This window comes from Zalophus californianus, chromosome 9 (genome assembly GCF_009762305.2).
Source record: "Zalophus californianus isolate mZalCal1 chromosome 9, mZalCal1.pri.v2, whole genome shotgun sequence".
Taxonomy (NCBI): domain Eukaryota; kingdom Metazoa; phylum Chordata; class Mammalia; order Carnivora; family Otariidae; genus Zalophus; species Zalophus californianus.
The window spans coordinates 38,667,400-38,693,168 of record NC_045603.1 but is presented as its reverse complement, the minus strand read 5'-3'; the positions used below and the strand labels follow the sequence as shown (position 1 = coordinate 38,693,168).

General features: G+C 33.9%; 1 protein-coding gene across 1 annotated transcript in view; it reads right to left on the bottom strand.

The window, feature by feature from the left end:
- PPP1R12A (protein phosphatase 1 regulatory subunit 12A) overlaps nt 1-25,769 on the bottom strand; it is a 140,278-nt gene that overhangs the window by 46,626 nt on the left and 67,883 nt on the right. The window contains exons 4-9 of the mRNA XM_035729305.1: nt 19,480-19,639; nt 15,257-15,401; nt 8,900-8,974; nt 8,153-8,241; nt 7,844-8,001; nt 3,256-3,377 (exon numbers count right to left, since the gene is read on the bottom strand). Coding sequence (XP_035585198.1) covers nt 3,256-3,377; nt 7,844-8,001; nt 8,153-8,241; nt 8,900-8,974; nt 15,257-15,401; nt 19,480-19,639 — 749 coding nt within the window. The remainder of the gene's footprint in view (nt 1-3,255; nt 3,378-7,843; nt 8,002-8,152; nt 8,242-8,899; nt 8,975-15,256; nt 15,402-19,479; nt 19,640-25,769) is intronic.

Here is a 25,769-nt window from a genome sequence, read left to right as displayed (position 1 = left end):
ACCAAAACACTTAATTCCAAAAAAATTATGAATTTTTACCATCTAGTAAATACAGCTTACACTTACCAGAATTTATGTGCATACAGAAAAGTAGGTAATCTTTTTCAGAGATCCCAACAATATTTATTTTGATTAAAGAGAGGTATATAAACTTACTGTTAAAATTTTAAAGTTTAATTATTTTTTTTAATAATCTCTACATCCATTGCAGGCTTTAAACTCATGACCCCAAGATCAAGAGTTGCATGCTCTCCTGACTGAGCCAGCCAGGTGCCCCTACTGTTAAAACTTTAAATCATAAAATCAAACTGAGTTTTATAGGAAACATCTCCACAAATCATAGGCCTGGTCTCTCTTTAATCTTAGCTAAAGAGCTAAGAACTTAAGGGAAGATCATTTAAAGAGACTATATCTACATTTCTCTGTAGCTACCTTGAATTATTAGAGAATATAAGTGATATTTAATATTGTTTTAGAGATTCCTGTTTTGTGATCTATTTCTTGCTGTGTGTGTGTGTATGCACATGTGTGATTTCTTTTTTATTTTTTTAAAGATTTTATTTATTTATTTGACAGAGAGAGAGCACAAGTGGGGAGTGGCGGGCAGAGGGAGAGGGAGAAGCAGACTCCCCACTGAGCAGGGAGCCCGATGTGGGACTCAATCCCAGGACCCCGAGATCATGACCTGAGCTGAAGGCAGATGTTTAACTGACTTAGCCATCCAGGTGCCCCTGTGTGTGTCTTTCTATACAGTTTATGAACTGGTGGAGGAAGCAAAAAACTTAAGATACCTTTGTCTATATATCAAAACCAGAGTAGTGAGTGGGAACCTAAAAACAGAACTCTAAACTACAAAATCTTTTAATACGCATTTTACAGATTAACAATTCATCTAAGGAAATTCATCTGTTAGGACTCTAAGTTAAAGGGAAATTCTTGAAACTAACTTAGAAAACATTAAAATGCTAAACTAACATAAAATGTATCACTGAACATAATGGGCTTTAAAAGTCATACAAAATAAATAAGATTGCTCTATCCATTAAAATAATACTTCAAATTATTTGTACACTACTTTATTGATTAAAATAAAATTTGGTTACAAAACCTTAAGAACAAAGACTAAATAAATGTGATCTTCAAAGTAAGTTATGATACCTGAAACTGAGAATAAGATGGAGTTTCTACAAATGCAAATCACAGAAGCAGATAGTTGTTATTAGATCAATTTAATTACAGAATCAGAAGTAGTTCTGAATAAGGATTTTTACAGGAAAGAGGTTACAGGCCTAACTCTAACAGTTATTAAGTTATTATTAAACAATTATTAAAAGTTATTAAGAGCAATTAAGTTATCAAATCGGGGCTATGCTTAAGAAAAATATAATTGATCCAAAGGAGTCTACTGCAATTATTTGACTATAGTAGGAAAGAGATCGCTTAGCTAAATACTCAAAAGAATGAGAGCCAGTTATTTGTGGCTAGATATTTCAGGGGATGAAGCTTTTGGAACTTTTGATAATCGTCTAATTTTAACAGTAAATCAAAAGAGCTAAAGTTTGGTACTCACTGAAGAAGTATACAAGGGCTCTAGAATTAAATAAAGTTTAAAACAGCCTATGGTGACTCCAGTTATAGCATGATAATCATCTTTAAAATTCTGCAGACAAATTACCCCCAGAGAACTGCATTTTTAAGCATATATAATTATTATCATACGAATGCAGGTTCTAGGGGAATTCAGAGAGCCCTCAATTATGGAATACAGAAGGTAAGGTAAATCATTCATACATTTCCCTGATATTCAAAATGTACCAGTGAAATCCATACATTTCTACCACTAAGAACCCACATTATCACTTTCCTTAGCAAGAGTTTTAGAGGAAGATTATTACTAGCAGTATGGAGTTTCAAAAACTTCTCTAGTTTATTATTCTAAAAGATTCACATTTTGACCCCTTGGAGCCAAATCCAAAGATTAACAAAACTGACAACATAATAGAAACACTATGGGGATTTAAAATCAGTCCTCAAACCCATGCAAACCAAATAATGTCAGATAAGCAACAAAATAAGAAGCCCAAAGGCAGAGACAAGACAGTTAAACACAATGTGCAATCCCTCAGTGGACTCTTGATTTGAAAAAACAAACAGAAAAACATTAGTAGGAGGACAACTGAAAAAATCTTGACTATGGTTTGTATATAATGAAAATAGATAACAGTATTATATGAAACTTAAATATCCTAAATAGGATCATTTTAGTATGGGAATGAAGGATAATGCTTTTGTATTTAGGAGATACATACTCAAGTATTTAGGGGTAAAGTGTTATGTTGATTGCACTCAATTCTTAAATGTTTCCACAAAAAAGTGTGTGTGTGTACACAGAGGGAAATGAGTATGCTCATTAAAGATAAGTAAGGGTGGTGGGGAGAAGCCTTTAAAAAGAGACCAGTGGTAAACAAAACAAAACAAAACAAAACAAAACCTATAATCTTTGAGTTAAAAGAAGTACAGATTCTGAATCAACACACACTTCTTGGGAAGCACTGTTTGGTGGAGAAAAGGAAGCAGAAGGACAGAGAACAATCGGGGAACAGAATAAGGGAGAAGAGGAAGAAATAAAACTAACATTTTGAGAGCACTTAGTCACTAGCCAGGCTCTCTCTCTCAACCAAGGCTTATAATGCTAATTTACTTTCTCTTTCTGTTTATTATTTTTGTTTTGCCTTTCCCTGACAGGTAAGGAAGACAGTAACTTGCTCAATGTCCTTACAATTAATAAGAGGTGGGGTCAGGAGTAGATCTCTGGTTTGTCTCACATCAGAGATCATGCTCTTACTGGCACACCATACTTGCATGCCCTGGTGCTTTGTACAGAGTTAGAAAATCTAGATGCTAGCTCTCTCCTTGACTTATGATAGTATTTTCTGTGCTTAACTGTGAAATTACCAAAATGCGCCTTTACTTACCAGGGATAAAGGATATAAAACCCGTGTTTTTCAAAAGTTTAACAGAAATAAAAACTACCATGACCATTATGATTAGTTTTCATATGCAAACTAATACTTTAAAAAGTATTTTTTAAAAAGAATATGGTTCAAAGGAAATCTCAAATTATAAAAGAAAAATATATTCTTATTCTAAATCTTAAATATTTTTGGAATAAACTATAAAAATTTAAGAACTGTCTTAATGCTTTAGTACTTAAACAGAATATATGTATTTTTAGCAAACACAATTTTGGCTTACCTTTTTCATAGGTGATGTAGGTGTTGCCTGACCAGATGACACAGGTGTTGTAACAGCTACAGGAGCTGCTTGTGTACCGGAAGTATTGGCATTAGTTACAGAAGCCATGGGCTTTGTCTTATCTATTACCAAAACACAAAAAACATTGAGTCAAGATTCAGTATGGATTGTTTCAGTGTCTAGAAAAATAGTATTTTATATTCATTTCTGTTTAAGGTTTTGTTAATTCAAGTCTCTTCCATTTTTTTCCCCCTTTTAACAAGTGAATTTTTCAAGGAGTTTCTAGAAATGTCTCAATATGCATGCCGAAACAAATAACAGAACATGATGACACAACAAAGCTTCTAAGAATAAAAAGCAAAAGCAGAATCTGATTTTCATACTTTTAACACTATAGAAATATAAAAAAATTAATATTTAAAAGCTGAATGCAGGATGCTTGCGTGGCTCAGCCGGTTAAGCGTCTGCCTTCAGCTCAGGTCATGATCTCAGGGTCCTGGGATCAAGGCCCCCATCGGGCTTCCTGCTCAGCGGAGAACCTGCTTCTCCCTCTCCCTCTGCCTGCCACTTCCCCCCTGCTTGTGCTCTCTCTTTCTGACAAATAAATAAAATCTTTAAAAAAATTAAAAATAAAAAAATAAAAGCTGAATGCATGAACACAGTGCAACTAAAAAGGTTACAAGAGCTATACAATTTTTCTAATAGATCTACAATTTACATTGCTTATTTAAAACTCATAGTTCCTCTTTATTCCAGGAAATCTAAAAAGTGCTTGTTGTCAATAATCAGCTTATATTCCTGTCAAATAGCATGCTTAAATGTCACAAAGAGCATATCTGCTCACCCCTAAAAAGTCTAATCTTAAACCAGAATATCAATTGATTTAAGATTAAATCTCTTTTCACAATGTATCGAGACAATTTCCAACTAAGAATGAAGCACCTGGAAAAACGTTTTTGAAAATATCGATGCCAGAAAAGATTCAGACTGTATTTGAACATATATACATATTTTTAAAGATTTATTTATTTGAGAGAGAGAGAGAGCACATGCACGCAAGTGGGAGAGCGAGAGAGAATCTCAAGCAGGCTCCACGCTGAGCACAAAGCCTGACACAGGGCTTGATCTCACAACCCTGATATCACCACCTGAGTCAGATGCTTAACCGACTGCACGACCCAGGAGCCCCTATATTTGAACATAGAAATCAGACTGGCTTTTAGCAAAAACAGTTACCTATAAATTTAAATCTATAAATTAACTTTAATTTATAAATGGGCCAGAAAGGCTTACTTTTCAAATGGTCAAAGATCATTTATCTAGTTTTAAAATAGTCCTTTGGTTTCAAAATGAGGGAGGACAGGTATTCTTCTACACTTTTGGGAAGAAGTATAGTACTTTAAAACTCTATTACTTTAAAACTTTAAAACTCATTTTCATTATACTCATATTCATTAAACCTCTCTCTCTCCCTTAGGTCAGTTTTCCAAAATAATTTTCCACCTTATTGTTATTGTATGCCATTACACTTTGTAAGTACACAATATTAAAATATAATTATCTTTAGGGCTATATATATACATGTATAAGCACCAAATAGTTCTGAATTGATTCATTCAATTCTATTTGTGACTAAGAAAATACCCACAAGATGTTAATACGGTGAAAAGCGTAATATCTCAAACCATACCAAAGGACAAGGCAAAAGTGGCACATTACTATGATCTTAGCTTTTTGAATAAACTGAATGAGCTAACCACAGTCTAATAAACTTTATTCTCATTGTTAAACAATACCTCTTTTCATTCAATAGAAGCTAAGCCTATTCAGTACAGTTTAAATACAAATCATGCATAATCTCTTAGACCATCATCCTGGAAAACAGTCTGTCTAACTGGAGAGAGTAATTCAACAAATATTTTTAAATGTCTCCATATTTCAAGTACTAGGTACTGCGTCCTACTGTCCTAGGTAGGTATTGGGGATATACCAGTTGATGAAAAACCAAAATATCTTAACCGCATACAGCTTACAGTCTAGTAGGAAAAATAAATAAACAAGATAAAATTCAAGATTTTTTTTCTCCTTTTATTTTCTCCTTTTTCCTTTTGGTTTAAATATTTGCTATATATAGTACCCATTTAAAGCAGGAAAAATCTGAGAAATCTGAGATTAAATAAATTAACCACAAATACAATTACATTCATGAATCAGTCTGTGTTCTTAAACACTGTGCATGCTCATTCTTATATAATTTACTTTTATAATTAGAAATACTTTAATTAGCATGTCATAAAAAAGAGTTATAATATTCAATGACTACCTGGTTGCTTTAGTTTCCAATTTTACCTATACTCTCACCAAGACAAAAGATATGCTGACTCACCTGACCAGCAATGACAGTAATAAATTAAAAATTATATCCCTGGTGACTAGAATCTAGCCATTCACATATCTCAAAAACACTTTGTGTTTTACCAAAAAATAATTTACTTGTAGGATTAGTAAGCTTCAAAAAAACAAAGGAACTTAAGACACAGTACCTGGCAACAAAGCTAGCCCTTTATCTGTTTAATAACATTTTGTTTTTAATGGGAAACAGATAACCACTATCTTCTTCGATGTGTGTTTATTTAGTAAACTTTAGTTTCCCACATTTTCTTAGGTGAAATATTTTGCTGAGTGAGTAAAAATAAAATGATCCAAAACTGCTGTTGTATCTAGAGAAAATACAGGGAGCCCAAGAAATTCTAGGGCTTCATTTCTATTTACTGATGACCACCATACTGGTCCTGGTAATTTTTTTTTTTTGATCAAAAATCTTAATGGAAATGGACTATTTTTCCTGATAAATTTACATGTTAAAATATCAGGTTATACAACTCAAAGATGGCAATACTGGAATTTCACATTGGTCTGAAGATGTAAATGATTAACTGATGCAGAGTAAGAAAATAAATGTTATTTAATAAAAGCACTCTGGCAAATAAAATGTATAAAACCATGTGGGCTAGATGAAGCAATGCAGAAACCATACCCTTGATAATAAAAAGGAAAAGAATGTAAATTGTGATAGTGACTTTGTAAAGAAATTTGGCAACATCCATGAAAACTGAAAATGTGACACAATAACTCCATTTTTAAGTATATACCTAGTAGAATATCTCTTACCTATGTATATAAGGAGACAAGTGCACAAATGATCACAATGGTATTATTTGTGAAAAATGGGAATAAGATAAATTTTTATCAGAAGGGAAACAGATGTATTTAATGAATAATATACAACGACTAGAGGGTTAAGTTATGTAGGTAAAGATACAGACAGATGTAAACAAACCTAAAAGTTACAGCTTTTGAGTGGAAAAAAAAGCAAGTTGCCTAACAACTTCTAGGTATAAAAATGAAAACACAAAACTGTCCTATAATTACTATATATTACTTCTGAATGTATAAAATATGAGTATAAAAATGGACTGGAAGGTAAAAGAAAAAACTCAAGACAGTGATTGACTTTGGGAAGAAAGGAAAGGGAAGCCGACTAGGGTTCATGGTTAAAGAAGACAACTGTAATTTTTTAAAATTTTATTATAAGAAAAATTGGAAGAAAATATAACTAAATGTCAGCAGCTGTTCATTCTTGGTAGGTGGAATATGAAGGTGTATTTTTTTTTTTCCTTTAAAGATTTTTTTATTTAGGGCGCCTGGGTGGCTCAGTTGGCTGGGCGGCTGCCTTCGGCTCAGGTCATGATCCTGGAGTCCCGGGATCAAGTCCCACATCAGGCTCCCTGCTCGGCAGGGAGTTTGTTTCTCCCTCTGACCCTCTCCCTTCTCATGCTCTCTCTCTCTCTCATTCTCTCTCTCAAATAAATAAATAAAAAATCTTAAAAAAAACCCTTATAAAGATTTTTTATTTATTTATTTGATAGAGAAAGACACAGTGAGAGAGGGAACACAAGCAGGGGGAGTGGGAGAGGGAGAAGCAGGCTTCCCACAGAGCAGGGAGCCCGATGTGGGGCTCGATCCCAGGACCCTGGGATCATGACCTGAGCCGAAGGCAGATGCTTAACGACCGAGCCACCCAGGCACCTCTGAAGGTCTATTATACTTTCCTGTATCTTCAAAATTTCTCGAAACAAAACAAATTTCTCCACACCCCACAGGAAAGTATCTTGATTCAACCTCAACTTTCTAAAATTTTACTATTGCTTAGGGAATATTTGGGATGATACTGGAACCAACTTCCTGGATTGTTGGGCCCCAGAAAGTATCAGAAGCATTCTTGAATTTCTGGGAGCCCATTCATACCCTATCTGTACCATCCTAAGGGAATCTTCACCTTCTTCAAACCTAAAAATACAGTTTAGCAAAACACAGAGGTAAGTAAGGACCTCCAGGTCATTAGAGAACAATAAATTCACAACTATACTCAAGTTTCTAATACTCCCCGGAAGATAATTTACTGGCTTGGAAGGTATCTGAACAAGTAGCAAATCAGTCAGTAAAGTTTCAAAATTAAAGCCTGATCTTATCTTATTTTACAATGCATCAAAATTCACTGAAAATTCCATTATGCTTCAAATTTTACCTGTTTCAGCTTCTGATTCTGAGTCATCTTCTTCATCTTCTTCACTAGAGCAGCTAGATTCATCTTTCTTTCCTTCTTCTTCATCATCAACTTTTTCTTGTTCCAGGGATTCAATACGGGATGCATTTTTCTCTGGCTCAATAATCAGTGTCTCTTTGCTGTGAAAGGAAAATAGTTTTCAAATGATTAAAAACACAAAAGACCAAAAAACACTAATTCTCCTCAGATCCATAAAATCTAATAATCATGGCTATGGCCATCATGCCAATTCATTCATAATAACAAAACCTATTTTAATATTTTACTTACTTTTTAAAGGTCTTCTGTGACTGATTATTGTCCATATTGGCTGTTGATTCAATTAGTGGAGATTTCTTCTCCCGTTTTTCACTATGCAGCTTTATAAAAGTTATGCAAAGGAAAATAATACTATTAAAATAGTATTAATGAGTAAAATACAGAATTTGAAATAATAACAAAATAGTTTTCAAAACATGAAAACAAAACTAAAACAAAACAAAATTTAAGTTTTTCCTGAAAAAAAAAGGGGGGGGGCTGGCTTGGATAAAGAATAAAGAGGACTAAATAGTTAAAAAGCTAGGTGAAGGACAAAGTTGGATTTTTTACATCCCTCCAACTTTAGATCACTGACAAAGTCAGGATCCATTAGCCACTTAGGATGTCTGATATTTTTTACTTAAAAATCTCTTTCCTACCTACGTAACTTCTTCTTCATCCAGGGCCTGCTATTTTAGAAACCTGAGATTTTATAGTCTCCACCTTCTAAGCAAACTTTATTATGAAATTACAAAAACATGAGTAGGTACATTATAGAAGTATTCATTTTGTGAAGAGGAGATAAGAGAAATGGGGACAAGCAATACAAAAGGCTGAACACTACCACTATTCCTTTATTCTCTTTCACTGTCATTTGGTTTGACTATCAGGAATAACTTAAAACCAAAAAGTATAAAATACTTTTTCAACTGTCTGAAAGTTAAAGCTATTAGGAAAATTCACTAATACAGACAATTTTTAGACAGTCATCAAACATACCAGATTTTGTTTCTTTTGCAATTCTTCTAAATATCCTAAAATATCTTCATCTGCTACATCAAACGCTGTCTGGCCCTGGGTAGGAAACAAAGGGGGTTGGTGATGGTAAAAAGTCAATAAACTATAAAACACCTTTGGTGATTCTGTATAATTATACAAAAAGAAGTTAGAAAACATTTTGTTATGGATGTAGTTTGTTATGTATGCAGTAATACAACAGTATATGACTTAAGGGAGGTGTATGAGAAATCCATGTGAGAGATGCAGCTGATACACTTACCCTTACTTTCTTTGGTAACAGCTTTATTGACATAAAACTCACCATACAAAAAGCCATTTAAACACTGGGTGTTATATGAAAACAATGAATCGTGGATCACCACATCAAAAACTAATGACGTATTGTATGGTTACTAACATAACAAGTGTACAACTGTATATTCATAGAGTATTACAACCTTCACCATTAACAGTATAGGACATTTTCATCACCCCAAAAAGAAATGACCTCCCCACTTTTCTCATCTCCCTTCCCAACCCTCCAGCCCAAGGCAAGGCAACCACTAACCTATGTACTGTTACTACAAATTTGCCTGTTCTGAACATTTCATATAAATGGAATCATACAGTATGTGGTCCTTTGTGACTAGCTTCTTTCACTTTGTATAATGTCTTCAAGTTTCATCCATGTTGCCACATATAGCACTAACTTCAATCCTTTTTATTGTCGAATAACAGTCCATTGCTTGACATACCACATGTGCTAATCTATTCGTCAGTTGATGGATATTTGCTCTTGCTTTCTGCTTTTTGGTTATATATAATAAATAATACTGCTATGAACATTTGTATACAAGTTTTTGAGTGAACATTTGTTTTCATTTTCTTGGGGATACAGTTCTAGGTAAAATTACCAGGTCATGTGGTAACTCCGTGTTTAACCTTTTGAGGCCATTTTTCTTTTTATTACAGCCACAAAAATTAACTAAAGTCTTAATAGAGTAACAAAATAAAAATACATTATTTCTAAACTGCTTAAAGTTCAGCCAGCCACAGGTATGCCTCAGTTTCAAAAATTAGTTCAGGTGAACACCTGTCAATCTATTTTTATTCACTGTGGAAAAGAAAATTTCAAAGAGCTGGTGACCAAACATACTAAGGTTTTCTCCTGTTGCTTGCATTTGTCCTTATAATAACCCTACTGGTACAGGTTTCCAGAATGTCAAAAAAGTTCATTATTGAATACATTCTACTTTATATGTTGGCCAGTGTATGATCCTTTCTCAGAAGAAAATTCTACTTTTTTTCAACTAGAAAATGTATCATTCTGAAAGGCAATTCAAATTTCTTTCATAGCAGGCATCTCAGCTACAAAAAAGCCAGATGAGTAGATAATGATGACTTCTAAAATCACACAAACTCTTCCATTAAAAAACAAATCTAAAACCCTCAATTCTAGACCAATATTAGGATGTTGCCATCTACTTGGACAGGAGTTACATTTCCCAGCACTACAAAATGAAATATAAGCTACCCAATATCTGAGCTGGTTTTTCCATTGTCTGTTTATAAAATAAAATATATGGTCTATGAAATGTATCCTAAAATACATGAAATGCTACTTTATCAAGATAGGGGAATGTATGTATGTAAAATTTACAGGATTCAAAAACACTTACATATCTGCCTTTTCTTGTTAGAAAAGCTTCCCAGCAAGAATTTAAGAACCAATCTATCCTTTCCCATTCAGTCCAAGAGAAAATGTTTTGGCTTTAATAAGCCTTTCCCCCCATTTCAACCTTCAGTATTAAATGCTAAGAATTAAATTCCTGAAGAATAAGTGGCTCTGAAACAAAATAACTGGCTCAAAATTTGAAGGTGCCCTTTAGATTAGAAATACATGTTAATCCATTTTGCTATATCATAGTGTCTTTGTATAATTAGTTTTATAATGTTACACATGCTGTTATGCAAATTGTTTTCAAGATCATGTTAAGTGAAAATAACTCACTGGCTTCTTTTTAAGTATTATTTTAAGCATTTATCAACCCTTCTCATGAATGAAATAATGCACCTTAAAAAGTTTTTTGAATTGTAATTAAATTTTAGCAGTGGTTAAATGCAATGGGGTTATTTTAGTAACCAAGGAATTTTCCTTTATAAGAATAAGAAATTGGATCACCTTACTAACCTTTCTTTTCACTTTCTCCCTTGATAAATGAGTCTACTCTGCAAACAGCAGCTGATAGAGAATAAAAACTAGAGTAAAATGCAGGCTATAAGCAGAGAAAAGTTTCTAATTTCAGAAAAGCAGACCCTCAACTTAACCATGCTCATTAAACAATATATAGGACAGTTATGAAGGTAGCCAATTGTAAAGTTATAAACATGACCTAGTTCTTAATTACTGTAAGGCTACTATGCTTTGTTAATGGGATGCTAATACAGTAGGGCATATAAACAGAATCACTCAATGTAACCAAGAAATAATGGAGGGGGGTACAATGCTGAGGTATGAGAAAATAAGAACACTTTTCAATCAAGAAAACAATCTTAAAAAAAATTACTGCTTAAAAAAATCAGTTTTCAATATATCTGTAAATTACCAGAAGCACACTAGAGCTACTGTTTAAGTCTAACCTCATAGACTCTTCATTCCTTCCTCACTTATTCTAACTGAATTGCTTTTAGAGGTGTGATCTCTCTTCATTTTCACAACAACCAGTGAAGTAGTCAGAACGAGCATTAGGATTCCCATTGTACAGACGAGGAAACCTAGGCTGAGTGTATGGCATTTGCTCAAGGTCATGCAGGCAATGAAGGGAAAGCAGGAATAGAATCTAAGTCTCTACTGCTCCACTGTCTTTACAGAAAATAAGAAAAGGCTCAGATACAAGCAGGGGAAAAAAAAATCTGTGTGCCCATTAAGCAGAAGCAGTTTTGTTATTCACTTAAATCTTTGTAATAACAGCTATCAAACTAAAAAGCTGTCTACCAATCATTGTCATATTGCATTAAAAGAAAATTCCAATTATAAAAACATCTTAAGTTAACATTTAAAAAGGGACAATATTTGGGTATATTCTAGTAAAACAATTATTTTAATTAAGGAAACAAAATAAAAATCTTGATTATTTAAAGTCTGTATCACATAATTTATAATAATGAGTTAAAATGACAGCAAATGTCTTACAACAAATTAAAGAAACAAGACCAAATCTCTACTTTAAGAACACTTCTCCCACTTTTATGTAGAAAGACTTTCAAATTTTCCTTATTTGTTGCATTTTCTGTAGTATACATTTACCAAAATTATATTGTAAAGAATTCATCTAAATCCTAAAAGTTCTGTAAGTACCCTATGATATCGTTTTTAAAAGAAATTTACTAAAAATCTTCAATCTACAAGTACTGAAGGTATCAAATGACAAGATAAATTCACTTAAGCAGGTTTACACAATAAAGACTAATTTTGATTGACATGAAGTATGACATATTTTTTAAAAATGCAGCCAATGATAACAGAAAGACTAACTCACACAGGCAAAATAAAAAATTAAAATTTTAAAAATTAAAAGTCTTGTAAAAATATCTTCCATTACTATAGAATACATCTCCCTCCCAACAACAAAAATGCTTGCATTTTGGTATACTTATGGCATGAAGGCCTTTAGAATGCTATATACATTATTTGCTTCTTGCTATTAAAAGATGTCTTTAAAATCCTGATATTTTAAAAGAAAAATCCAATTTTGATAAAAATTTTAAAATCATATTTTTACAACTTATGAGTTAGTATCTAGAAAAATAAAACATCAGAAATCAAAAACTAAGAAAAATCTGCAGAGGAACTTCGCAGAATAAATTAGTCTTTTTTATTAAGAGATTTATTTATTTTAGAAAGAGACAGCAAGGGAGAGCACATGCACATGAGTGGGGGGAGGGGCAGAGGGAGAGAATCTCAAGCAGATTTCCAGCTAAGCGCAGAGCCCAGTGCAGGGCTCGATCTCATGACCCATGAGATCATGACCTAAGCCAGGACCAAGAGTTGGACACTTAAGTGACTGAGCCACCCAGGCGCCCCCAGAAGGAATTATTCTTAATTAATTACACTTATTTATTAGGGCTTTAAGAAAATCACTTGACTTCTCTGATCATGTTCTCAAATCTGCATAACTCTGATGACAACTTTGTAGGGTTGTTAAAAGGATAGCATTAGATAATATATGTGAAAACAAGTTGAAAACTATAAAATTCTAAGGAACTATGAGGCATAATGCTTTTAAGATCCTATAAAGATATACTGAAATGATGAAATGAGGGGATAAGATACAAAAATTTAGGATGACACAAAAAACTGCTACTATAGTAAGAGAGAAACAAAAGGAGATAAAGCAAAATTATTTATATGCAGTCTTTCTCCTAGAGCATAATTATGATGAACTGTATGGCATAGGAATTAATTATAGAACAGATACAAGATAAAATAATTTTTTTCATACATATTATATATTGTCTATGAATCACTACCAAAACATAACATGTTTAAACTGGAAAATGATACAATATTTTTGGAAAACCATTTCCATTAATAAACTTCTCTCTTCTGGTCCTTATCTGGAGGCCACTACCAATGAATGAACCAATTATCAGTAGTGTCCATGTCAATGAACAAGTGGCCTTTAGGGGACACTGTCTGGGAGAGAGACAGGAATGCAGAACAGACATTAGAACATAAGACGTATTTACTAATTTCTTCAGAAAAATCCCAACTCCTGGGGGAATTTCTACACTAAGGAGAGGAAGTATGAATTGTTAAGCTAAAATTAGCTGGCTTTTTAACTTAAAATTTAATAGTATCAACATTTGTCTTCTAATGCTGATTACAAAACAGAAAACTGTTATAATAAAAAATAGAGAAAGCAAATTACCAAAAGTTTTGACTACAGAATTAAAGACTTTTAACACTTATATAAAAGCAAACTTAGACCCTCAAACATCTGGATCACTCTCAAACATTTTTTATCTTGATTTTCCTGAAGATTTTCATCACTTCTAGGACTTTAACTTGCCTGCATATTTCTTACTTAAAACACATATATAAATACATACATGAAATGCTCCAGAAAGAGCAAAGGAGTTCAGAGGGCTTCTTTATCACTTTACACCAGCAACTAGGACATGAATCTGCACTACTACCTCAACCTCAAAACCACCACAGGAAAATACTGGGCATATGGTATATCACATTTGTTCTCTTCCCTTTGCAGATCCCCAATTAGAAACTGCAGTTAATCAGAGTGTAATCAGCACCAGCACTTATATTAATGGACACAGTAGAATCAGACGGTGCCATCTGAATAAAGATGAGATCATTTTAGGAACCTCTGCTAAGTAATTTAATTTACTACGTTGTCTTATAAAATGCAGTATATAAGGGGATACTCTATGGAAGTTAAGGGTAATCAAGCTCATTAGAGGAGATGTGTTTTAAGCTCTGCAGCTGTTGGTAGATAAGAATCATGAACACAGAATAGGAGGAACTAATAGGAATACTGGTGACACTGGTAACTGACTGATGGTGATTAGAAGGGAGTAAAGGAAAAAATATCTGATCTAATAAGGAATCTGATAACCTGAATCTGTTCATGATTTTGTAAAAAAACACTTATATGACATTCACTCCTTCTTTCCCTCTACCAAAGTGGATGTTTTTTTTTTATGCAAAACTAATACAATCCTTGTAAATGGTCAAACTGGGTGATATTAAGTAAATCTTTTACCTCATAAATGGCTTTCTCATCACAAAACTAGGACTAGATGTTGCATCTCAATTATTTTATTTGGGATAAAACTTTATGGTTTTTACTAGTCTCACATGCTGTAAGACCCCACTATCTATGTTATTTAATAAAAAGGTACTATAAGCAAGCTGTTAAAAGACTATCAGCTAAAGAGAAATAGAAATATACTTCTGTATGTGTTCTAACTCAGAGTGATGGGAGCAAACATTCACAGAGAAATGCAAAATTTTCTTAATTTATGAGTTCCCAAGTACTCAAATCTATCATGTATGGTAATATGATTACTCAAAGAGTAATACTTCTTTCTTTGAGGAACAAGGCCAAAACCACCTCACATGTAGCTGAGAAAGACTTAAACAATTAATAATAAAAATCAATAAATGGTTGATAAAATGTTGTTTTATACAGTTCATACAACTTAATACAATTATAGAATTTATATTCCAACATTTTTGAGACTTCTAAAACCTTTATTTCTAAAACTTAAATATTTAAAATACATACTGGATATTTCTAAAAATTTAAATATTTAAAATACATTTAAAAGGCCTACCACTTTGTTGACCATCTCCATATCACACAGATTGTCCACTAAAATTCGACATGCTTCCTCTTTACCCCAGTGAGCAGCAGCATGAAGAGGTGTCCAGCCATCATAATCCTTAATATTAACATCATAGCCTGCCTGTATTAAAAGTCTAAAGAAATTACAGTGAATTAGATAATCATTAATAAATCTAAAAATGAGCAAACATAATCATTAGCTTTATACCATGCAAGTTAACAAAAATTTGTGATGTATTTTTTTTCCTAGTTCACATCTTCTCCCTTCCCTTCAATAAATTAACTAGGACAAAAGAAAATAATTTTCAGAAAACACTGGCAATGAGGATCTTGAATTACTGCCATAATAATGCATTCAGCTTTAATTAATTCCTAATGACTAATAAGCCTTATGGTTTGGTGTAACATTTATTAATTCTTGTTACTATGAATTATAGTTGAAATTTTCATAGTAAAGCCAATAATTTTTCAATGTGAACTCAAAAACTCCTGGATCAATTTGTATGTTAAACTGATTTATTGAGGGAATGTCTTCAGGTGTCCATATATCATCGCAAGCTAAATATGTTCTAAAAATATACTGGGATCAAACAAATTTATTTTGTAGTTTTTCTGTTGCCTTGCAGTTGAGGAACTAGTTTGTGAAAACTTTCACAAACCTTAATGATCTACCATGGGTAATTTTCATAGGAAAATGACATTCTGTTAGGAACAAAACAAAGCAAAACAAATACTCGAGGGGTCGATTCTACTTTTCTGCAGCAGTAGAAAGCAGCTAGAAAAGAGGAATACATTTTAATACAATGCAAAGAACTGTATAAATTGTTAGTATGCCCTCCTCACTGTATATTGACATTAACCTTTATTTTATTTAGAAATTAAGCTCAGAGAGCAAAGAATAGGTCTATAAATTGCACATAGCACAGCCTCACACACACAGGCGGACAGTGAATATTTTATAACTCATGAAATCTGGTTGACCTTTACCTTACTTTCCAAGAAGTTGAGCTTGAGAAGGGCTTCTTTTTACCTACAGGAGGTGGTAGTGATAGCTAATACATAACCCTTCATTTATTTATATTTCACGAACTGATCCCCTATTTCCTAAGAATATCTAAAGCAGCCGTTTCCAATTCTGGATCCAAAACAAAACCATCTTAAGAGCTTGTTAAAAAAAAAAAAAAAAAAAAAAAGGATTCCCCAGCTCCACCACAGTCCTATGGAATTAAGCAGCATACTGGGAGACGGGCTCTGCCAATTTATATTTTTAGTAAGTCCTGTTACCTGCCTGAAGACCAACATTTAAGAGCCTCCAATCTAAAGAACAAGCTAACAGCTGAAAGTTAAAAAAAAAAATACATCCATTAACATATATTATCAGAAACTTTATTAAGAGTTTAATAAAGAGAATAATATTAGAAGATATAAAATATATAAAAGATAAAAAATATATCCCCATTAGAAAATATGAACTATAATGTTAAATATTCTTTTCTTTAAAAAAGCTTTATTTTTTTTTTTTAAAGATTTTAGAGAATGAGAGAGAGAGAGAGAGCATGAGAGGGGGAAGGGTCAGAGGGAGCAGCAGACTCCCTGCTCAGCAGGGAGCCCGATGTGGGACTCGATCCCGGGACTCCAGGATCATGACCTGAGCTGAAGGCAGTCGCTTAACCAGCTGAGCCACCCAGGCACCCCATATAATGTTAAATATTCTGAGTGACAAAAATTATAAGTACTTGGGAGTCTATGTGGAGAGGCAAGACAGAAAGGTAGAAAAAATTTTTTTGCCCAATAAACATATGGCTCTCTCTATATGACAGGCCACACAATACTCAAAATAATAAGACAGTGCTTATTATATTCAAGGAGCTTCAAATGGAGGACAAAGGTCAAGTAAAACAGTCAACCCTCAAAGACAGTTTCTGTGATAGAGATGCAATGGCAGTACAGAGTTGAAAAGCATGAAAATCAATTGAAAGGGACTGTGTATGTGGGGAAAGGGATAGGGGTAATAAGTGGGGAGAAGTAACATTCGAAACCAGTATCTTCTATTTATTTTTCACTTCATACATATTTTTACTTATTTTCATAAGTAATATATTTACAAAGTTCAAAAATAAAAAAGAATAAATGGCTATATAGGGAGGTCACACTCCACTGCTGACCTTTAGACAACCAGTTTCCCCTCCCTTATATAACCCTACTACTAATTTTGATTGGATCCTTAGATTTTATGTATATATCAGCAAATACAATTAAAAAAATTTTTTTCTTAAAGATTTTATCTTTAAGTAATCTATACACCCAACATGGGGCTCAAAACCACAACCCTGAGACCAAGAGTTGTACGCTCCGACTGAGCCAGCCAGATGCCCCTAAAATTTTAAAATATAAACACAAATGATGAATACTTGTCCTTGTTTTTTTTAAAGTTAATACATCCTAGTGCTCCTTCCATATCTACATACAGTGTTTTAATTGCTACAAGAGTATTCAGTGAAAGGAGGTATCAAATTTATTCAACATTCTCCTACTCCTATTATAAATAACGCTGTTACCACATACCTTATTTCCTGTGAGAATATCTGTAAAAAAAAAATTTCTAGAGGTAGAACTAACTGCTAAGCCAAAGAGTAACTGTTACTTTGATAGAATCTGTTCAATTGTCATACTTTCACCAGTAATGTAAAAGAGTGCCTTTTCCCCAACCTTGCCAACACAGTGTGCCAAACATTTCAATCTTTGCCAATATGACAGATGAAAATGGTAATTCATTGTAGCTTTATCTGCACTTATTATGAATAAGGTTGAACATGTTTTTTCATAGGCTTAAGAGCCTTGAACTGAGTCAAAGGATCGAAAGGAATTTGCCTCCAAGTTGAAGAGATGGTGAATGAAGGTATCTAGACAGAAACAAAGCAGGCATTAAGACATCATGACAGAACTTCAAGTAGATATATATATATAGTTGGAATAATGCATGCCTGAGGAGCAAGGGTAGCAGCTTAGCTTAAAAGAGGATGACTTATGGTCTTATGTACTAATTTGAGGAGTTTAAAATATATCTCAATCCCCACTGAGAATCTTACTAAAGAATTTTAAGAGCCTAGATAACCTAATTACAAAGACCACTTGGAAGCTGTCTAGAAAACTATTTTACAGTGCAACTAGTACTCAAAAAATATTACCTTTACCATATGCAATTCTCTAATATTTCAATTTTTTCTTTAAAAAAAAAATGCTGTTGTCAAGTTACTAAGTTCATTTGTGACCTAATGGGGTCTGAAAGTTTGCTAAGTTTTGGATTAAAGAGAGAAACACAGAGGACAAGAAGAGGTAATTAAAAGTTAACTGGACTATTCTAGAAGGCTTCAGTTATTGAAGTGAATAGGGACTGAAAAAAGGAGAAAACTTGGGAACAGTTGACCCAGTTAAACTTAACTGTTTTTACTAAGAAGAGGAAATAAAGAGAACAGTTTGATATTAGAAGCTCCAGTGAAACATAACAATATAAAGGGTGCAGAAGATTTTGCTGAGGGCTAGTCTTATTTCCTTTCACATACATATAACAAAAGTTATGCACTGAATTATGTTTTTCATATGGCTGCCAACACCTTTGCACTGCATAAGTAAAAGAAAAAAATTTATTGTGATGTAAAAGAGCTTTGTTTCAAGGAAATTTGTGGATCAATACATAGACCTATAAAGTCTCAGTTGCTTATGGCTTGATATTTATTATTATGCTAAAAGCACTCTGAGTCCCAGCATTATGTAGTAAAAAGAAAACTGCATTTTAGATAAATTACATGTAAATGAATATTCATTAGGAATCAAGCTCTCTGAAATTGATGATTATGTTATATAGAATACTATTCTTAGTCTCGGTAACCAGAGTTAGCCAATCTGGGAAGCTCAAAATGACTTTGTAGTAATTTACCAACCCAGATGGTAACATATAATGGTTGTCTGACACTTTGACTTAGTGGAAAATTGCAACCAAAGAAAAGAATAATCAAAATTCAAGAGTAAAGAAAGAGCCTTAGAAATAAAGCAATCATATTCAAGGTAGTTTTCTCTTTTTCCTATAAATAGACATTGAATAACTTTTATAAACTGTTTCAAAATAATGTCTGCAGGTATCTTAAGAAAAGGAACAAGGAAATAAAGAAAATAAACCAAATTAGAAAAATGGCTGTGAAAAACAACACTTACTTTAAAACTTCTGTATAGCCTTTAGCAGCTGCAACGTGAAGTGCTGTCCCTCCAGATTTTGCATGCCGGACATCATTTATGTGACCACTATTTAGCCACTGTCTTGCATCTCTAAGCATTATCCGTTCTTCTTCTTTTCGAGCTGCTTCTATATCAACCCCTGATAAAATAAAAATTGCTTTTATTTTTTCTTTATAGAAAATGTTCTATGTTGGGAAATAAAATTATTCAAAACATTTCAAGTTTAAATAAAAATTAAAAGTGAAATTATATTTTTAAAAAATGGGCTGCTAATAACAAGCTGGTTCAATAACGAAATGTGGGAATAATGCAGCTCTTTTATTAGCCTTCTCTACTGATTACTTAGTTTATGCCCCACAATATTATTTTGGCTTTCTTTTTTTACCTTTTCTGATAAATCCTTTTGTTTTTAACAATTTGGTTATTTCCTTAGGTATATCATCCTTTAGTTTAAAAACAAGACAAAACAAAATGTAATTAAGTCTTAAATTTCTAACTGCTTTGACCAGTTCTCTGAACTCTAGCCTACTAGGTAGAAATGTTTATTGAACACTTTGACTCAAAATTTATCAGACTTTCAAATTTGCCACTTTCAAACAGATTCTCTACCGAACTCTTTCCTTTTCCAACATAGTACATTCTTCACTATTAGTACCAGCATTGTAATTTTTAATAAGTCATACAGATTCACTTAAAAGCATTTATTAAGCACTGAGTTAGGTTGAGATGGTAAGAGTGGGAAGAATTAAAAAAAAAAAAAAAAAGGAACAGGACACTCTACCTCTTTCTTACCTTCAAAGAGCTCGAAATACTGAGAAAAAAATTAAAGTAGAAAAGATAATCTTGAAATTTGTAAATGATCTCATGTGGTCTCACGGCTTCAACTGCTGGCTATTTAATGAACAGCATACACCACAATGCAATTATATAGTGTGTCTTACTCCACGTACCTATGAACTTATTAAAGGTAAAGATACTGCTTTTTATCCTGTATCCCCGCTGTCTAGATGAGTACCTTATACAGAGTAAAAGGAATCAGTAAATGTATGCTAACTACATGATGAATGAATACATAAGTAAAAACAATTATACACACACACACATCTTCTCAGCTAAGATCTCTCTATAATTCATATCCACGTACCCAACTGTCTGGTCAGGATTTTTTTTTCTTTCATTCATCCATTTATCCATTCACCCACCCACTCAATATGTACTGAGTGCCTACTGGATGTCAGGTACTTCTTATAAGGTGCAATGGGTATAGAAGTGAACTTATTAGATGGCAGAAAATAATACATATGTGAAGAAAAATAAAGCAAGGTAAAGGGACAGAGGGTAATGATAAAAAAAAACTTGTTTTATATGGTTTGGTAAAGAAAGGTCTCTTTGATAAGGTGACATTACAGCAAAAAATAGAGTGACAGTGATACTCTAATCTGGGAGACATTTCAGGCATAGGGAAGTCCTAGTAGTAGGCTCTCAGGTAGAAGCCTGCTTGAAATGTTGTTTAGAAGGCCAGGGTATCTACAGAGTAGTGAGAACAATGAGCAGAGTGACACAATCTGACTTAAGCTGAAAAGTTAAGAAAAGAAACTGAGGTATCAAATTGGAGGCTACTATAATAATTCAGACAAGAGATGATAGTAGCTTAAACTAGGGTAGTAGTTAAGGTAGTAAAGAGATTAAATTCTGGATTCTTCAAGGTACACCAACAGAATTTGTTGTTAGTATGGATGTAGGAGAAAAAGAGAAGTCACATATGAATCAAAGGTTTTCAGCATGAGCAACTGGAAAAATTAAATTTTCATGAGAAATGTGAAGTTTGAGATGCCCTGACAGACGTCTATTAACTGGATATCAAGTAGTCCGTTGGATATCTGAGCTTGGAGAATGGAAAAGAGTCAAGACTGGGCAAATAATACAATAAAATTATATGCCACAGGCATCTGAAACTTAATGCTAAAATCTTAATTCAATTTTCCTAGCCAGTCAGCTTGCTGTCTGTCTTGTATTTAATGTACTAGGTACCACTACTTACCCAGCAACCTGGAAGACATCCTTAACCCTTCCCTTTACCTTTATTCCCAGCCCTCATCCAATTAGTTCACAGACTCTGAAATGCCATCTCCTAGACTGTCATCTTGATGGTATCATAGTTCATCACCATCTAATTCACGTCCTATATCCCACACTTTAACTACTACTACTACTGGCCCTTTACTCACTCAACCTCAGAACCTTCTGATTCATTTCCCACACCACTGCCAGCCCGGTTTTTCCATATCAAAATATAATCATTCACATTTCTACATAAATTTGTTAATGGCTGCTCATCTCCTGTAAGACAAAACTCAAGCTCTTTTGTGTAAGAGACAAAGCCTTTTATATGATTTGGTCTCAATACACTTCTAACCTCTACTCTTTCTCTTATAGCATCACCCTTATTCACCCTTCTCTGAATAAACTATGCACCCTCCCATCCTTGCACTTGTAGCTCCCGGTCTGGAATGTTCTTTCCCCAGATGCATGTTTCATCCCCTCCCCTCATTCAGATCTTAGCCAGTGTTCTTACCATCTAGATCTCCACCAAGGTCCCCAAATACATCATGCTTGTGTGCTGTTGTGCAAGCTATTATCTTCTACACGGACTGTTATCCTTCCCTTGCCTAAGCAAATTACCAATTATTCAAGGCACAACTAAACCATTCAACTGAAGCTCAACTTTTAAAAAGCAGACCATAATTGAAAACATTTTTAAAATCCCCAAATTACACTAAGTACAGGTAAAGTCATCTTCAAACTAGAGACTGTTATATCACATTATCACATCTGAAAGAAACTTGCAATAAGATTTCCCAAAAAAGGGGGCGCCTGGGTGGTGCATCGGTTGAGTGTCCCACTCTTGGTTTCAGCTCAGGTGGTGATCTCAGGGTCGTGGGACTGAGTTGCAAGTGGGACTCACGTTCAGTGCGGACTCAACTTGAGATTCTCTCTTCCTCTCCCTCTGCCTCTCCCACTCGTGTTCTCTCTCTCTCTCTCAAGTGAATAAGTGAATTAAAAAAAAAAAAAGGTTTCCCAAAAAGACTTTATAAAAATCCATTATATATACTATATACGTGTAATGAACAAAACCTATGACTGTTATTTAAAAACTATTACCACTTCATAATGAATCAATTATATTATCAAAGACTTCCTACCAAAAGATAATCATCTCATATTATTTAAGATGACTTCTAATGTTACTCATAAAAGAAATTATAAAGTTATAATTATAATACATTAAATATAACTTTTTTACTAAATGATTTTTCTCAGACTTATTACGCTTTATATTTTACTGTCTTTTTTTTTTTTAAAGATTTTATTTATTTATCTGACAGAGAGACAGCGAGAGAGGGAACACAAGCAGGGGGAGTGGGAGAGGGAGAAGCAGGCTCCCTGCTGAGCAGGGAGCCTGATGCGGGGCTCGATCCCAGGACCCTGGCATCACGACCTGAGCTGAAGGCAGAAGCTTAACGAATGAGCCACCCAGGTGCCCACTGTAAGTCTTTTAAAACATAGACCTCTTTATTATCATTATGCTTTCTGTCTTTACCATCTTGAATATTCTTACTTTTATTATCTTTTACTATTCTAAATTTCCTCTGGACCTGAAATTAAAAAATATATACTTCTCACTTCTGGATTTGCCTAGTTTCATTATCATCTTCATTAAAATTTAATTAAATTAACATTTTCATTATCATTTTCTTTATCTAATTACAAAGCAATTACCCTCTTTTGCCTCCAAATCATGCTCATATAAATTATATGTAAAAACAAGCAGCTCATGTTTAAAATTAAAGTATGTGTGAAGGGAAATTTCTTATGCTTAAGAAAATCCAGAGCCGGATGCCAGGCGTGGGGCTTGATGCGGGGCTCAAGGCTCTATGCGGGGCTCAAGGCTCTATGCGGGGCTCGATCCCAAGATCCTGAGATCGTGAGCTGAACCGAAGTCAGATGATTAACCAACTGAGCCACCCAGGCACCCCAGACATCATTAATTCTTAAACTGGAAACTTCAGAAGGCAAATAGTTGGCCTCAATTCTTCCTTTATCTCCACATTCAATAATTCATCAAAGTGTTTTAATTTTACCTTAATACTTCCTCAAGACAGCCCTGTTCTTTTCTATCTTAAATGTAATTGTTTTGTCCTTATCTTTCAGCTGGAATAATTTAAGAGCCTTCTTCAAGGAAGATATGCCACTGTGTATTCCCCATTCTACATCATCCTCCAAATTGCCATCAGCTGTATCACTAAAAACCAAATCCAATCAAGTCCATTTCCTGCTTGGAGATCTTTGCTGCATCTAATGTCTACAAAATGGATGTCCCTCACCATCTGGCTCCAGCCTAATTTTTTCAGGTCTCACCCTCCTACTAATTTTATCTTGACTTTGCATTTCGATTCCAATTCTGAGTTCTCCAAATATGCTATGTCTCCAATTCCTTTTCTTTGCACATGCTGATACACCCCTGCCTGATACACCTTTTTTGTCCACCACCTCCTTTCTCTGCTAAGCAAACTCATTCTCAAATGTCATCATTCTGAAACCTTTACTGACTATTGGAAGCAGTTAGTCATAGCCTTTTCTGTTCTTCCACAACCTTCTGTTCCTATCTATATTTTAGCACATAGCACTGCATTGTGAAGCTCTGTTTATATATATCTGCCACTTCTGATATGCTGTGAAATCCTTAAGAATAAAGATTATCTTCTTTCTTCCTTTCTGTCTTTTCCATACCCAAGCACTCGGAGCATTTGCTGGCATATTAACCAATACTGAATGAATCATTACAATTAAAATCAGTCTTGCAAAAAGCTTCCTTTATATACAAGGAAACCAAAGGCAAGAAGTTTTCAGTACATCTCCATGCCCTTCCTAGCACATAATAATTGCTAATATTAGGCAGTATAAAAAGATTTATTTTAACTAGTGTTTAACAGGAAATGGTTAGCTATCTATCTAGGCTTTCATCAGAGCAAGATATGGGCAGGTAAGGCAGTCTTCTTTCTAGGTTGGGATGCTTTATATCTATTCTTCCAGCTTCCTCAAGTCTTGACTATCCTATTATTCCAAAATGCCTGCCTACAACATTCCTGTTAAAAGCTCTTCTGTGTACTTATCCAAGCCCCAGTTTTTAACTACTTTTCTAAGGTATGCACTGTTTCTCTGGGCTTCAGGGACCTTCTAACTACCTGTTACAATGTCTCAACCCTGTTTAGGCACTAAAATATCTTCTCAGCTTCAGTGTCTTAAGATTATTATTATTATTATTTTTGAGAGAGAGAGAGAGAGAGTGCGCACACATTTGGAGAGGGGACAGGCAGTGGGAGGGGGGAGAGAGAGAATCTTAAGCAGACTCCAAGCTCAGCATGGAGCCCTGACGTGGGGCTCGAACTCACGACCCTGAGATCATGACCTGAGCCGAAATCAGGAGTCGGACACTTAGCCAAATGAGGCCCCCGGGCACCCCTTAAGATTTTTTTTAAAAACATTTAGTGGTCATTATGAATTTTCCTAATCCCAGGAATAAAAATCTCTTTTCAAGGTACTAACTTAGCTTCTACTCCTTTGCTTCTATTTCCTGATCAATCACACTTCAGTAAGTACCTACCTTCTAAAACAATATCCCATACCTTTCCTTTATCTTTTAACACCTTAGTAAAACAGTTCTCTTCTGATAATACTCATTTAATCACTGCCTAAACATAATGGCATATAGTGGAAATCATACAGAATAATTTTATTTATTTATACATATTAATTTTTAATTTATCATACATATTAATTTTTAATTATTAATTTTTAATTGTGGTAAAACACACATAACATAAAATTTATCATCTTACATTTTTAAGTATGCATTTCAGTAGTGCTAAGTACATTTACATTGTTGTGCAACCCATCTCTAGAACACTTTTCATCTCGCAAAACTGAAATGCTACACCCATTAAACAAACCCCCATTCCCATCTCCTGACAGCCATTGTTCTACTTACTTTCTCTATTAATCTGACTCAAGTACTTCATGTAAGTGGAATCATACAGTATTTGTCTTTTTGTGACTGTCTTATTTTGTTTACCATCATGTCCCCAAGGTTCATCCATGCTACAGTATGTGTCAGAATTTCCTTTTTAATGCTGAATAATAGTCCATTGTATGTACATACCACATTTTGTTTATTCACTCATCCACTGACAGACATTTGGTTTACCTCC